The sequence below is a fragment of the Python bivittatus genome, unplaced genomic scaffold (assembly GCF_059951505.1).
Source record: "Python bivittatus isolate LINGU-HERP-01145 unplaced genomic scaffold, Pbiv_v1 ctg000480_np1212, whole genome shotgun sequence".
Classification (NCBI taxonomy): Eukaryota; Metazoa; Chordata; class Lepidosauria; order Squamata; family Pythonidae; genus Python; species Python bivittatus.
Window position 1 is genome coordinate 97,861,840 of NW_028277075.1, and position 16,469 is coordinate 97,878,308.

Below are 16,469 nucleotides of genomic sequence, written 5' to 3' on the forward strand. Positions count from 1 at the left end.
GCTCCACCCTTGGGTGCTTGCATCCTGATGCCTGATATTTGTGTCATGAAGTCATGACAGATGTTTCATCACTGTCCATACACCAAGGATGCCTATAATCATGTGTGGGTCCAGTGGTGGGGCACACCAGGGGGCCTGTCCTTGCTGGCATCCAAGGCTCATTGTGATCTTGACCTAGCTCTGGAAAAAAGTAGATTTCCCCATGGACACCACTGCCTTCTTCCAGAATGTTTTTCTGACTTTCTTAGTCTTGTCTACATCTGGGATTTCTGGTGGCCTCCACTCATGACAATATTAATCAAGCCCAGTGCTGTTTAGCTTCAAAACCCAGACTGGGTAATGGTTTGTTCTTGACAAAGACCCACTCATCCAGAGACCACTTCAGATATTAAAATATAAAGAAAGATACAGAATATATCTTTCCTCCAGGGGGCAATGTTTTCCTGTTCCTTCCTGCTCAATGGTAAGAATTCCCACAGAGCCAGAACAGTAAGCAGTAGGAAGATGAATGCTTAGAGAAAAGCTTGAGAAATCCTACAGCTGCAATTTGAAGAAGCTAAAAGTTAAGCCTAAATTAGATGTGAATTTATTAAACATACAATGAATAACTTTCCTTAGAAAAAGAACAATAACGTCTCTAAAAAACAAGATCTAAATTCAGATTAATAGAACCAAGCAATCAGTCATGGAACTATCAGATAATAAGTTCTGTGCAAAAGTTAGAATAATGGGATTAATCAAGAAATTGTGGTATGAGGCTCATACCAGAAGGAGCCAACATTTTTGTCAAAAAGCCTGTATAGGCTTTTTATTGGGCTCACATGACACACAAAGCAACGATTTGATTAAGCAGGTTAAACCAAATAAATCAAAAGTAAAAAAATCCAAACTACTTCCATCTTTGGTTTCTTATTCCCAGCAACTATTTTACCCTACATTTTAAATAGTTCCTAGGAGTTCCTAGAGTCAACTCCAGTTCTCAGTCCTTTGATTATGAATTGTGTGGCAACATTTGTTTGAGCCGGGTTTTGTATTTTCTTTTTTTAGAGGAAGCAACAGAATTTCATCTATCTTTACTTGTAATCGGAAAGCTCAAAAACCCAAGTTTTTAAAATATTCATTTCAGCAGCAAATATTTTGTTAAAACTCAGTATATTTTACAAATTGATCCCATACAGACAGAAATAAGTACAAGTGAGTTTAGTTCTGCAAGAGAACTAGGCATAAGATTGCAGATATGCTTGCTAAATGAACAGTCAGGTTTTATTTGTTCTGGGTGTTTATACCGTACGCTGAATTTTTTAATCAGACTGTTAGTCCTATTAAGTATATATAATAGACTCTGATTAATGAAGTAGCATAAAAACACTTAAAATAAATAAATAAGAGGATAGGTGTATATGTGCGTGCATGCCTGCTTCTGTACATAATGCTATGGTGGTGTCATGATGTCAACCTTACAGGCTCTATTTTATGAAATCCTGAGATCCACCAGCTGAAATCAGTTACAAAGTACAATTACATCATTGACTGAGACATACATTTAGAAGCCTTTTAAGGAGAACCTTGAATACAAAGAGAGAAAGGAGGGGAAAAAAAGAACCTTATTCCTCACCTCCCGTCAAACCTGTGCTTCAGGAAGTCAAACAGGGCTTTCTGCATCATGTCTGTCACCTTGCAGAGATCAGAAAGATTGCAGTAATAAGATCAGTAACAGAGAAAAAGAACCCCAAGTAAGGGAAAAAGTGGAAAAGTAAGGCATTGCAGAGAGTCAAAGTTCTATACATTAACTGTGGTGCATTTAATGAGTTAGTTCTCCTTGAACAGACAGATCCATTTTCATGCTAGGCAGAAAGAACTAAATACTCTGCAGCAAATCTTGAAACTTTTCTGACATGCCTCAGCACTTGCAAATGGGAGAACACAAATGTCACAAATTGCTCTGCTTTTTATACACAACAACTCTTCAGGCCTTCCAGAGTATGTTGGCAGTCTTCAGTTCCAGTCTATGCCTGCCAGAAACTGTCAGAAATGATTCTTCCTTGCAGGCTCATGTTGCAGTTTCTTTCTGACTGAGATTTAAACTATAGAGTTGGAAGGAGAAAATGAAGCCAAATGTTACTTAACTAAATAATTGTTTAAATACACCCATACTCCTATATACAGCTGCCTTCTATGGATAGAAGGGCAGGATAGAAATTGAAGAAATAATCAACTTCCATAAATGGAAAGTAGCTGTAAGAAGTAGCTTTAATGACAGCTGGTTGATCTTGTTTCTTTTGCAAGATGCACTTTTATGTTCTCCAAGTTCCCAAGAAATTGAGAGCATTTTATTTTTCTACTGAAATATTCTAGGTACTAAGTCATAATACATGAAACCACCATGGCTAGATTCACACCCCCAGTGAGCAACATCAAGGAAACCACATGGCTTAGTGTTATGCATTAACCCAGCTGTTCTGTCTGGACCTAACCAAACTGTACTAAGTATTAACTATGATTTAGCAAAACAGGCCAACTTTAATCCATGTTTCATAATCCTAGCTTATATCCATTAACCAGGAATAGGTAACCTTGAGTACATATTTCTTTGGGTAGGGGAAGTGTTTAGGTGCCCATATCACTGCAGTGGGTGGGGTCAGAGCTAATAGTGGGCAGAACCAAACCTTACTGGTTCTCTTTCTCTCTTCTCCCTCTCTTTTTCTCACCCCTATGTAAACAGAAATGTAACCCACACAGTTACGCAGAAGTAACTACATGCATCAATCATAGAGGCATATCCATGAGACTTGTATATATATGTGTGTGTGTAAATCATGGTTTAGCGCTAGATCCAAAACAGATCACTCTGGATGGAAGGAAGGGAAGAGAAGGAGAAAGCTGTCGCAATGGTTGTGTTCAATCTCAAAACACCAGTTTACCCAAAAGCACACAGGTGGGGTAGATCTGCATTACTCTTTCTATCCTCCTAGGATGTTCCCCACCATCCTACAGCTTCCTTTGTTTTTCCTTGGTAAATGGGCACACTGTAAACAAAGCATGGGGCTGCAGTCTCCCACCATTTTTTTCTTCTGAGAACACCTGCGGGACCGATTACAAAATTACTGGAAACAAAGACGATTATAGAGGCTGGTGCTATGCTCTGCAGCGGGCCAGCTTCTTTTGAACTAAAAGTGTTAAAACTAAAATAACACTCTAGAAATTAAAAAGTAGAGTGAAGCAAGGGGCCTGGGAGTGTATATCCTTAACAGTTAATTTTTTAAAAAGGGGAAATACATTGCAGTTATGGCAAAGCCTTCTATTCCTCAGCACAGTTCCCTTCTCTCTGCAAATCTTGGTTTACTCATTCCATGGATGCCGTACTACATCTGATTCAGATTTACACAATAATAAACCTTTAAAGCGGCTTTCCCCAATCTGGGGCCCTGCAGATGTGTGTGCCTCATATTCTATAGCTGGCTGGGTAATATTAGCATTAAATTTGAATATATTTGGATATTTACCAGATTGCGGAAAACATAAGACAACCTTTAGCTGCTATAATCAAATCACATGAAGTGGTCAAACTATCTGATATCGTTTGAAAGAAGTCTGGAATGTCAGTTACTAACAGGTGTGCTTACCTCATAGCCTTTTAGGGAAGGGCCAACTAGCACAACAGGTCTCATGGATGGGACAACATCATAAGGAGGCACATGTTCTGTCTGAAAAAAAGAATGCTCAGTAAACACCTGCTCTTCAGGAGAGGACTGTATGGGATTCTAGCGGGCACTAGACAGAGCTTGTATACTTACCACTTTCTGTTTTTGCTTTGCTGAAAGATAAAAAAAATAAGATGACTGTTTAATTGCACAGCAGTCATACAAACATGAATTCATTTGCAAAATAATTTGGGGAAAAAAGACATCTAAGTTTGCACCCATGTCTTTCTTCTGCTGTTTTGAGAATGATTCAGTCTCTGTCTTCAGCTACTCCTCCCTTCCACAGGAATGTGACTTCCACAGGAAATTGTTAGATGCTCCATGCTACCACAGGTCCCTTTCTCTTGCTCTTTCCCAGAATATGAATATACTAGACATATTTTAAATTATGGGGCTGCCTTGTGCCCCACATGTGGCACACATTCAGGTAAAAAGGATAATATATTGGGTAAGGTGCAAAGATGATAACAACATTACATACAACATGCATGCAGACATCACAGCTGAGATTTTCAGAATCAGTACATTTTGATATAAAATCTTTAATGGAGGAAAACTAGGTTTATTCTTAGGAAACAAATAGCAGGATCTATTAAAAAATCCCTCATAGCCACTATACAGTTATTTTGAAGGCCAATCCGCAAAGATGCTTTCTTCGTCCTTCTAAGAGACCCACATGACCCTGACCAGCACAATGCAAGTTTGCATTAGAACTACACAACAGGATCTTCCAATTCAAAATTATTTTGAAATGTGAATTTATTTCCTTTGAACACTCTGAAAACTTACCAGTGGAAGTGGGCGTAGCTCGAAATGTACCAGACACCATTTCTCCAAGACTTGAAGAAGAATTCCCACTTGATTTCCTATATGATAAAGAACACTCATTTAATACTTGTATCACTCTAAGGATGCTACACAACAGGACTTTGCTACTATTACATGTGCCTGAAGGGTGCACAGACCTATAGTTTCTCCTGCATTCTTAATTTCAGGTTGTGTTGGATAAAAATCTGTATTGGCAATCAGTTGGAACTGACTAACAGGAAACTGGACATGAATTTATTTTCCCATTTTGTACATATAGTAATGCTTCTGTAAGATATTGTTCTTCTTGCTGCAAAATCTGCATAGAGATGGTTTTCTCTGCTATATAAAAGATAAGACATCTTGATGAACAATACCAGCATAATTCATTGAGAACTCCTTGCTATGCTATCTCTACTTTTATACAGGCAGTCCTTGCTTAATGACTGCCCTGTTTAGCGACCACTCAAAGTTACAGCAGCGCTGAAAAAGTAACTTTACGACTAGTCCTTGAACTTATGACCGTCACAGTATCCTTGTGGTGACGTGATCGAGTTTTGGCTGCTTTGCAATTGGTGGGTGTTTGCAACCATCACAATGTCCCACAGTCACATGATCACCATTTGCACCCTTTACAGCCAGCTTCTGACAAGCAGAGTCAATGGAGAAGCCAACAGTAAAGTAGCAAGCCATGGTCACATGATGTCTTGCTTAATGACCACATCGCTTAGTGATGGAGTTACCAGTCCTAATTGTGGTCGTTAAGCGAGAATTACCTATATTATGAAAACTGTCATTGGCATGTGGTGGATAACACTTATGCCTATCATTAATGTCATTTGTGATATCTAAGAACTTGAAATAATTGGTTCTTTGCAAAATAAAATGAAATGAAATATCCTCATGTTTCCTATAAGGCGAAGCAGTACAATCATTAAAATCCACACAAAACTGGCAGATTGTTATATTTTCCTTAAGAATATTCCTATACCCATCTAGGAATATGTGCCATTGAACTCAATGGGACATTTCCTACATATAAAAATGTAAGATTACATATGGTTTTAGCGTAATAATGAACTTCTACTGGAACAAATTAACACAACTATGGATTTCTGTAATTTCTGATTTGGATTTTAAGTTTTAATTTTACTTTTAACTAATAACATGAAAAATTTTATAAGAGCATTTACATCCTCCATTCAGCCACTCAGAATAATCATTTTCAAAATTATGATGACATATGAACTAGCTCCCTATATAAATATATACAACTATCCCCCTTTATAAATATATATAAAGGATAGATCCTGGAAGCAAAAACTATTGGTTGTAGCAGATGTAGCATCTGTTATCAGGGGTAGGGGGGTGGGTCTTATGAACTGCCAAACAGAAAACACAGAGACTGATAAAACAAAAATACTCTGCAAAGTGCAGATTAAACAGAAATGAATTAAGTCAACCTTTCTGCTAGTTGTCAATTGCTCTTCAGATGATTACTACTGATGGGCAATTTCAGAGCACTTGTGCTGTTATGGTTTTTCTATTTTTAAACTAGGTTGGTCCGAGCAGCTCATCAAACTTGAAATAGCATGATTTTTCTGGCAATGCTTCAAGCAGATGATAGTTCTCTATGAACCAGGGCATATGGCTACTGAAATCCTTTATCAATCATGAATTGATGACAGCACCTGGACTTTATTAATTTCTAGGATGCCTCCAAGCTTTAATCTTAATGAAAGATTATTATGAATAAGCTTTAAGAATATGAAGGTATGTAAGAAGGAGGCAGAAAAGACAGAGAGATTGCATGCACAATTACTAGATCCTCAAAACTAGCCTATGCATGTTGGTGTCTTCCAGATATGACTGAGTATAACTCCCATGATTCCATCCAGGACACTATGCTGGCTGGAAATGTTGAGATCAGTCAAGTCCATCCTGATGGCACAAGTTCAGGAACAGTGATCTAATCCTATACAAAGACCTGAAGTCTCAATTTTGTTATTCCCAATTTGATTAGCTTTTCATATGTCAGAAAACAAATGACACTTTTTGAGAGCTACAAGTACTGGACAAATCACTGAAAAGATGAGATCAGCTAAAAGTCAGTTTTGATAAAATCAGTATATTATCTTACCCTCCATGAAAACGCCCTCTCTTCTGTTCTTGCTGGATCCGAATATTCTCCAACCTTAATGGGCTTGGGATGAAGCCAATTTCACAGCCTTCTTTAACTAATCTTCCTATCCACCAGTCATTGTTATATTTCTGTAAAAAAGGAAGTATTTGTTTGTGTCTTCCTTCCTTCCTTCTTTCCACTTAAGTTGACATGCCTTGTCCTGCTCTCTCTTCCCATTATTCCATTCATCCTTGAAAGCTATGTTATTGATTCCTGTATAACTTCTACAATATTTTAATCAAAGATGTAGCCTCCAGAGCCCTTCCAACCATTGCTGCTGAATTGTAACCTTTAATCTTAAGATGCAGGAAATGATTAAATAATATAGGGAGTAATAATATTAACTATCTTAATATAAGTTTAAGTAAGATTATGTAATTGTATTGCCGTGGACTTTTTTTTAATGTAACTTAAAATACATCAGGTTTAGTTTTGGTTCTGGCCCCATCCACTTTAAAGAATAAACCCCTCTCATTCAACTCAAAGATCAAGTGGGACTCCTTAACTAAAACTAGTTTCACACCCCTGCTTTAAATAGACTATTCACTGGGAAGTGGGCAAACAGCAAGAAGAGGGAAGGGAATGGGAAGTGGAGAGAGGGAATAGTTGACGTGTAACATCAAATCTTATGTTATTTCCATCAGAACCAACCTTAAAGCTTCAGTGCAAAGATTCCCTGACATAGTAGAATTCCCTCTGTAGTAAAAATTCAGCATAGGGTGAAAAAACATAATTTTTTTCACTGACATTCTGAGCTGGTATGATTCTATCAGAATGATACCATTTGCTTGACTTTGTCACCTAAATAAACTTCTCATACAAGTGTATTAAGGGGACTGAAATATATAAGGATAAATGTAAATTTTGTATTGAGCCTGTGGGGGAAGATTTCCCTACAGAACACCCAAGATCATCTGCTACCCAAGATCAAGGTGAGAAGAAATCTATTATTCCCATTTGCAGCACAAGCTGCATTTTAACACAGGTCACTGGTTGTCTGTTGTCAAGAACACCTCTCCCTGAAACATATTCTTGGAGTACTTTTAAAGTGTCCAGCGCCAAGGTGTCATTTTCAAGAAGATACCCAGTGTCAGTTACCTGAATGGAAGGAAAAAATGTTGGATCCAAATCTGTAAGTATCCCACTGCTGGAGGAAGTACACAGTTCATCCCACAGCAAAAATCTTGTGCATGATTGAATGCAAGCCTATACCAAACTAAGTTTCATATATTCCTTTATATACAGTATACATGAACTAAACAATATGCTCAGTGTTGCCTTGGATATCTTGTATGAAGTTTACCAGATTCCCTGCCCCAAATGACTTTTTAAAAATATTCTTTTATTTTTTAAAAAAGTTAACGGGAAGACAGCATTCTGCAAAATGAAGTGCCAGCTGGAAATCTTTATTTTCAAGAATGTATCTGCCTCCCACATAAACCCCACAAGCTTCCCTGGAAAATAAAAGTGTTGGATAGCTGTAGCCATTTGCAGGGAAAAGTATATGGGTGCTTTATGAATGGTCATACTTGCCATGATACTTTGTGAATAGGGAAGTATATTCAAGGGGCAGCCATTTTGTAAAAGTGCCATGGCACTTTTTCAAAATTTCATTCACCCCCAAAGGCTGCCAACACCTGAGCTGCACTTTATGCTGATATTATGCCACATACCACCGAGCTTTCTCCAGATCCTTACTTGATCAAAATATGTAAGCATGTATTCAGGGAAGAATCAAATGATGAGCCTACTTTAGGGTTTTTCCTCCAGGTCTTTTTTCCCCTCCACTTGCCAATATTCCAGTGCTACTATTTTGTATCTACCTTTCCCATTTTCCCCCCACTGGAAAAGTGAATTCACAGTGAAGAATGTATAACCCAAATGAATACATAAAACAGAGGGATGGGAGCTTTTTGTGCCTCTGTTGAGCAAATCAGGACACTGAGGGAGGTAACTAAGAAGGAGAAAAGCAAAAGGCAAAGGGAGACCTGTGAGATTCACCAGGGAAACACGTTCTAGAGTTGGGCTATTAGAAACACAATTCATAGATTTATTAATTGATAGGGTGGGTGCTTATGAAGGTGCCTCATGGGAACTGGGGAGTAGGCTTCCAGATTTCTACAGACTGTTTTTTAAAAAAAGTCTATTCTACTTACAGAGTTACTTAGATGCTATGTGCACAGAAACATTAAGTTCATCACAAAACACTTTGCATATGTTCTTCAAGGCATATCTTCATTAATTCATTAATTCATTTATTCAAATGTGTTAGTCACCCAATTCCAGGGGACTCTGGGTGGTGTACAAAACCAAAAAATCCATAAAAAGAGATACAGATGCACATGTCAGTGTACACAGCATAAATATATTTTCTTTTTATTGGTAATTGAATCTGAGAGGTTTATGAATTGCAATAACTGTTGCCACTTAATCTGTTTTAAAAGTGCATAATATACTGTCTAACAGATGATGAATGAGACAGTTTGAATATGCAGTTATCCATTCTTGCTGACATTTCAGCTTGCTACCAAAGTGACTTTGCTTGATGTCTGAACTAGACATGAAACACAGTTAACTGTGTTTGATCCCTAAGGACTTATGATCTATAACACACAAATACAGACAGCCTCCAGAAATTGCTAGTTCAAGCAGTGGCAGAAACTTACCAAATCATTTTTCCGTCATCCTGTCCAACAGAGAAGAGGGGGGCTGTGTATGTAATATACATGCACATTGCTCTAATACACAAAATAGTTTCCAAGCTCAGTATTAAACACCAAGCAGAGTATAATTTATGTCTTGTTAAAAACAATTATATGTACCGTAAAGCACTGTGTTTCAGCAATAAGAGCCCACTTAAATACTACCAAGAACCAGCATGAGGGGGGATAAAAGGGCAGAGGCTCTCTTAAGCATGAACCTTATTTGCCTCTCATCCCAACTGTAGGGTTCCTCCGATTATCTGAAATAAATGTTCTTTGTACATAAAAATAAATTAGAAATTAACATAAAGTTGCAATCCTAAACACACTCACTTGAAAGTTAATTCCATCAAAACAACTTTATTGAGAATACATCTTTTTCTTCAGAAAACTAACTTACATAGGTCCACTTTGCAAATAGATTTTTCCCATTCTAGGCTTGAGTATTTTTTCCTTCCGGGTTTCTCCACTGAACAAAGTAGACATGGCCAGCTTCATCCAAAGTTGAAATTGAAAAATGGTAACTAAGGCTTTAGATTCTGTACATTCTGTTTTAACGTAATTACCACTCAACTTAATGGGACTCGAAAATAATAATTAATTGAATCATGTGGTAGGTGATATAGATTTGTAATTGGTAAAGTTAGTTTTGCATGGAAGTAATAATGAGAAAGGCTTAGGATGAGATGGGATCATTCCTACCTAGCAAGGACTGGAGAGAGGGATGTCTTCTCTCCTACAAATACTCTAATTAAATTATGCCCCCATTACATACTTTGAATAATAATTAAATGAAAGTGAGCATGTACACAAATATATATCATCATACAGTTGTAACATGCATAGGGACCCAAGGTTTGTAGTTTGGTTACTCACAAAGTGGAAGCAGCAAAATAACTAAACCACTTGAGAAATAGACGTTCTGGTACTAGCTGAATATTAAAAGACAGATGGCACTGAAGCCCAATTCATATGCTACCTTTATGGCACAATGTCTCCCAAAAATATGCAATGTAAAGGTATTATTTTTATAAGCAAGATGCAAATAAAACCATTTGCTCCTCATGGCTTCCCAAGCACTCCTAACTATTCCACTAAGGAAATCCAGTAATGCAAAGGTCTACGTTTTGTTCTGTTCAAGGAAAAATGAATGAGTTCAAGCCCCACTTGGTTCCACTGAGGCTTGGAATGTCATGTTCTCAAGTACACCATCTCTAAGCTGTTTGAAATGTCAGTCAAGATAAGCGAGTCCAAATAACCATGTTTCATCCAGCCTTTCCCAAAGCAATGCTACTGGATTGGATGGATTTCAACTTCCATAATACCCAGCCTGCAATGACTAAAAGGCCACGCTGCTGAAAATTATGGAAGTTGAGGGTCAACGCTTCTAGAAAGCAACAAGATTGTGCCAGTCTCTTCTAACTGAGTACCATGCTGAGTAAAACATCGGCTGTTTTTCCACTTCATTTAGTACCTTGCACACAGCTCAAACCTTGCTGAGGTTCAAGCTCCTGGAAGAAAATGAATATTTGATTATATAATTTACCTCTTTAATGTGCAGGAAATCCTTAGCATCAAAAGAAATGGCAGTGCTTGGTACAGGAACATCTTCATCTAGTGCTCCACAGTAGCTCACATTAGTCTTCACAGCAAATGCTACAGGTTTGGACTAAGAAAGAAATACACTTTCATCACACGGGAGCCAGAAAGGACAATGGCCAGTCATGCAAAGCAGATAGAAAAGCTGAAAAGGTGTTAGTCAAATAACAGGAAACATGGTCATAAGGGAAAGACAACAGCAGAAAAAAGAATAACCACAGCAAACGTTTAGCCAGTTCAGCTTCAATCTTTGTCCTAGTAAACACATGCCCAAAATTTCAGCCAGAGAGTAGTAACTTAGGATATGGTCATTTTTATAACTGTAGAATCGTTCTGAAGGTTTCTGTTCCTTCCATATTATACTCTTCTCCAAGGACAAATTTATACAATTATGCATAATGATAATTCATCTGATCATTCAACACTAAGTGACAATTAAATTAGGCCTCAAATACATGTTTATATTAATTATTCTCTTCTTTAACAAACACTGCCTGGCTGTATTCATACAAAATAAGCTGGGATGTTTTAAAAAACATGACATTCAAGCTATAATGACCTGCTTCACACATCACACTAAGCTAAAAGCAAACATACCGCTTTCTAGAGTAATGTGATGTGTGAACCCAGCTATACTTCCAGGGATTTATATTATTTATTTGCAATCACCTTGTATGATTTATGGACCTTCATGTAGGATTCAGATGACACAGTGCTTTATTTATAATCAGTCCATTTCTCCTGCTGACTGTAAAAAAAAAGTGTGTTGCAGAGTGCCCTATTTAAGCAGTCAGCAGCAGGACAATGAGGAACTGGAGCATGGTAAGATGGCAAAGAAACACCAATTGAATGGAACACAGAATGAGTTACGTTTGACCCTCAACTTGAATTAAAATCATTTCTGAATCTAGCACATCTTCGGTGCTTGCTATACTTGCTACATTTCATCACTAAATAAACTATTAAATCACTCATAAATCAGTTTCTTTCTCAATTGTTACTAAGATAATAGCACAACGGTCCTGGTAGATGCTATCTTTTGAAATTGTAATTTAAAAATACCAAATATATACAGTGTGTGTGTGTGTGTTTATTTATTTATTTATTTATTTATTTATTTATTGGATTTCTCCCCCGCCCATCTTCCCCACAATAGGGGACTCTGGGCAACTTACAAAAAACATTAAAACTATAAATATATCTAAAACACATAAAACATCCAAAATTTAAAACAATACTAAAAATATTTATTTATTTACATATACATATACATATACATATACACATACACATACATACACACACACACACACACATATATATATTTATATATATATAAAGAAAAAGCAGTTTCTATAGGGGTCAGGTGAGAAATTTCTTAATAAACACACCTGATATCTGTGATCCTCCTCAAAGAAAAAACACAGATATTAGACATCTGAATTGGGGGGGAAAAAACTTTGCAATGTTGGCTTTTCCTTGTATAGTATGTAAGGACCTCCTCCTTGAATTAATTTAAATGGGATCCTATAACTGGAAAAATGATATGCAAATTGCAAAACTATAGCTTGTTGATTTTTCATTTGCATATTAGAAACTTGGTTTCCTTTCTATATCTCAATAAATATGATAGTTTCAGATGTGTTGGGTCTCTGATGACATTCCTTTTGTTGCCCTTCCCGCTTCTTTAAGTGTCCCCTAACAGCTTAGTTCCAAGTTGGCATTTTCTTCTGCTACCCAATCAGAATTACTAGGAAGTGCTAGGAATAAAAGGCTATGCCTGTTCTGGTTCAGTAAACTCATCTGCTCATTAAATTAAAGAGAGTCATCTGCATTCCTCTGCTAATTAGACTGAAGAAAATTTCTTCAGGGAGACTTCAGTATCTTATAAATGCCGTTCTAATTAGAGTTACTGTCCATCTGAAAAGATGCTGTGATTGCACTGTTCCAGAATCCTGCGTGGAAAAAGAGCCCAACTGTGGAGCATGAATATCCTCTTTACAAGTCAAGACATTCACATTAGCTCCAAATTCAACAAATTACCCTCCTTACGCTGTAGCAGCTTGTTAGAACCATCAAGAATTGCCACTGCAAGATGGGCAGCCATATGAATAGATTAAAACAAATGAATAAATAATTCCACATTGCTGTGACATTTCACAGCTCAGGATGCACACTGTAGTCTTTGACTGAAGGGCTCCAACTACCTTTCAGCTGGGACACATGTTTTCTTTTTCTCATCTTGCTTGCTTTCTACTTTAGCGGTACAGGCAGTCCTTGATTTACGACCACAATTGGGACCAAAACTTCCATCGCTAAACCATGGTTGTTAAGCAAATCACTGTGGTCATCAAGCGAATCACGCAGTCATTAAGCGAATCCAGCCTTCCCCATTGACTTTGTTTATTGAAAGCCCCCTGGGAAGGTCACAAATGGCGATCACATGACTCTGGGATACTGCATCCATCATAAATACATGCCAATTGCCAAACACCCACATTTTGCTCACATGACTGTGGGGATGCTGTGATGGTCGTAAGTGCAAGGGCTGATTGTAAGTCACTTTTTTCACTGCCATCATAACTTCAGATGATTGTTAAATGAACGGTCATAAGTTGAGGACTACCTGTACTTTTCAAACCTGAGTTCCCCAACAAGAAATGCTACCAATATATCCACAGGTATTTTGTTGGCCTGACTGATTATCTTTAAAAATTGAGAGCTGGCTTACTGAAAAGCAGAGGGCCAGCATTGTCTTTATTTTCAAATTGGCCCCATAACCTTCCTTAGACATTTGAACTGATGGGCAGATGCTGCTCAGTACTTTGTTTGGAAGCATGTCTGCTTGACTGGAGAAGACACAAAGGTAAGCAGAGGTAATAAGAGGGAGGGGCTATAGAAAGTGGCAAGTAGCATTCTGATAAATCAATGCATTTTAAATGAATATGGCCTCTGCCTGGCTACATGGAAGCACCTACTTGAGCTCAGAAGCTAAAAAGAGTTGGCCCCAGTTAGAACTAACTATAGCATACATTGGGAAATTGAAAAAAATATCCTGAAAGAAGACTGTGGCAATCCTTAATCATATTGTTGCCTACAACATTGCAGTGATGTATCTTTACAAGTTACCAGGAACTGAGCTTGACTCAAAGGAGATATTACTTTTTTTAACATACCCCATGCAATCAGTTTATAAATGAACACTGCTTTCCCATCAGCAGCCAATTACAGAAACCCACTCACAATATCTAATTCTATCCAATGTACCACACATTTCCCATTTTTCACTAAAAATAGTCCTTCTCTTCCTTTCTTAGCTGCCCAACTCCAATGCTTCCCTATGCTCATATGTGTGTCTGTGTATTTGCAAACACTTTCCATTTTAATACTTGTTTCATCTAATGTTTTCCCAATGCTTGCAAACATAGATACTCAAGCTTAATAACTGCCCATCATTTAAGAAAGAGCTGGATTAACAAAAGTGCCTTTGTGAGTTATATATAGCTATTCCCCAAATTAGTGAAGCATCATTGCATCAATCTGCTCTCTGCATACCTCACATCAGTAAAAAAAATCCTGGCTCTTAAATGTAACCACCTACACGTGAGAGTCTGCATATGTGTATGAACAGAGGACATCTAATAATGATACCAAGAAAATTCTGTAAAGAGGGCAAAGGCCTCTTTACAGAATCTAAAAGTTGAAAAATGTTAAAATAAATAAATAAAAGGAAGGAGAAAAGAGGAATAAATGAGAGGGAGGGAGTACCTTTGCTCTTTCAAGCTGAATAGCTGCCTGCTGTTCTCTCTCTTGGCGGATGGCTTCCCTGTCCTCTTCCAGAGATACATCAGAATCTGATGGTCTGCTTGTATATGAATCTGCTGATCCCTACAAAGAGAAGGACATTATTAACAAAATGATGGATAGAATACATAAAGAAGCCAAATATGCAGGAAAAATTATCCAAGGTCAGGCATTTATTTTTAACTCCTTTTCAAAGTTATCTTTTATTTATGAAGTTGGCCCTTTTTTTCCTTCTAACAGAATAGCATAGTAACATTCATTTCCTTCCCTCTTTTTCTTTTGAGATAAGTTCAGACACAGAAAATATCTTTTTTCAGCAGTTGCTACTTTTGTTCAAACGTAATTCGAAATGTATTCTAAGTTTTTAAATGTATTCTATATCAGTAATGGTCACAGCACGGCAACCTATCACAGTCCAGATTCTATAAGTCATGATTAATGTTATTACAACTTTATGTAAAGGGACATAAAAATAGCAGCCACTATTTTCATGGATGCATTTGGCAAGCAATCTGACATATGTGAAAATCAGCTTATGCAACAGTTCCTGGAACAGATTTTCTTGTCTAACCTAGGGGTTGCCTGAATAAGATTGAGAACTGGTTTGATAGCATTAGAATAGAGATTATTCTCTGTGGAAAAGTTACAAAGTATTCAACTGAATAAAAACTTAGCACAACTCAATAAAATTCACTTCTCTGAATAAACTATATGACGATGTACACATTTTTGACAAGAATCATGATCTTACGAAAATGTTTATTCAATTTTATCAGTGAATAAATATGCTTATAATTGCAGTCTTAGCTGTAAAAAATAGAGGCACTCCAAATTTTGCCTTTCTTCACATTTGGGCCCCCACTTGGTTCATCAAGGGAAAACTATTCTACGAAATAAGAGACAGTAAGACAATCAGCATTAGAATACATATTGTGCGTACATGTGTTCCCTCCAAAGATGAGTGACAAAGATGAAATTGCCTTTTTTTATAAGCCAGGACTGAGAACCCCTGGCCCATGGGGCTTAATCTGGCCCATGAAGCCTCAAGAAATACCATTCTCTTTCCTCTGATACTTTGCCCTTTCTCCAAGCCTTTTCTATTGCTAACAGCAAGCGTGTACATTCCCTCCACATGCCTCAGTCATGGGAGACAACATAGTAATCAAGGAGATGCTGACATTGCTCAGGGCCCCTTTGCACTCCACTGCCATTATTTAGGGTGGCCTCTTCAGAAAGGAGGGCATAGGCAGGGGGCAGCAGTAGTGGCAGTTCCTCTTAGCAAGCCTGGCCAGGAGAGAAGCATTACTTCTGGATGCAGAGAAGGGTGGAACACCATCTCTAACCAAGTGGCAGGAACAAGGATATGTTCTTGCGGTCTGCCAGTTGAACTCTGCTGTTTGGGGCTGATGTGGCAAAGCTGCCGCATTCTCCAAAGGCTTCTCCATCCTGGATTCTCCCTTGTCTGTCACCCAAGAGCTGCGCTCAGGTGAACAGCCCTGGCCTATCCCTTTGAGTTTCGCTCCCTCCCCGGTGCATCCCAAAAGAGATGGTCCCAGGTCCTGCCCTAGGGTGGCCACTTTCCACCCATCAGCCATTCTAGGTAGGCCAGGTCAGGAAATGGCCTCCCCAAGAAATACTGGAACTCTCCTTTATTGATCCAGACTATAGTAACAG

The 16,469-nt window shown here is 37.9% G+C and overlaps 1 protein-coding gene across 2 annotated transcripts in view; it reads right to left on the reverse strand.

Annotated features, from left to right (window-relative positions):
• The window catches only part of CACNB4 (calcium voltage-gated channel auxiliary subunit beta 4), a 99,636-nt gene that overhangs the window by 39,291 nt on the left and 43,876 nt on the right, over nucleotides 1-16,469 (reverse strand). For both annotated transcript variants that reach the window (XR_003084622.2, XM_025166158.2), the window contains exons 2-8: nucleotides 14,760-14,879; nucleotides 10,939-11,061; nucleotides 6,649-6,779; nucleotides 4,491-4,567; nucleotides 3,795-3,814; nucleotides 3,624-3,704; nucleotides 1,616-1,674 (exon numbers count right to left, since the gene is read on the reverse strand). Coding sequence is in view for 1 of the 2 variants with exons in the window: in XM_025166158.2 (XP_025021926.1) it covers nucleotides 1,616-1,674; nucleotides 3,624-3,704; nucleotides 3,795-3,814; nucleotides 4,491-4,567; nucleotides 6,649-6,779; nucleotides 10,939-11,061; nucleotides 14,760-14,879 (611 nt within the window). In the remaining variant the exon portion in view is untranslated. The remainder of the gene's footprint in view (nucleotides 1-1,615; nucleotides 1,675-3,623; nucleotides 3,705-3,794; nucleotides 3,815-4,490; nucleotides 4,568-6,648; nucleotides 6,780-10,938; nucleotides 11,062-14,759; nucleotides 14,880-16,469) is intronic.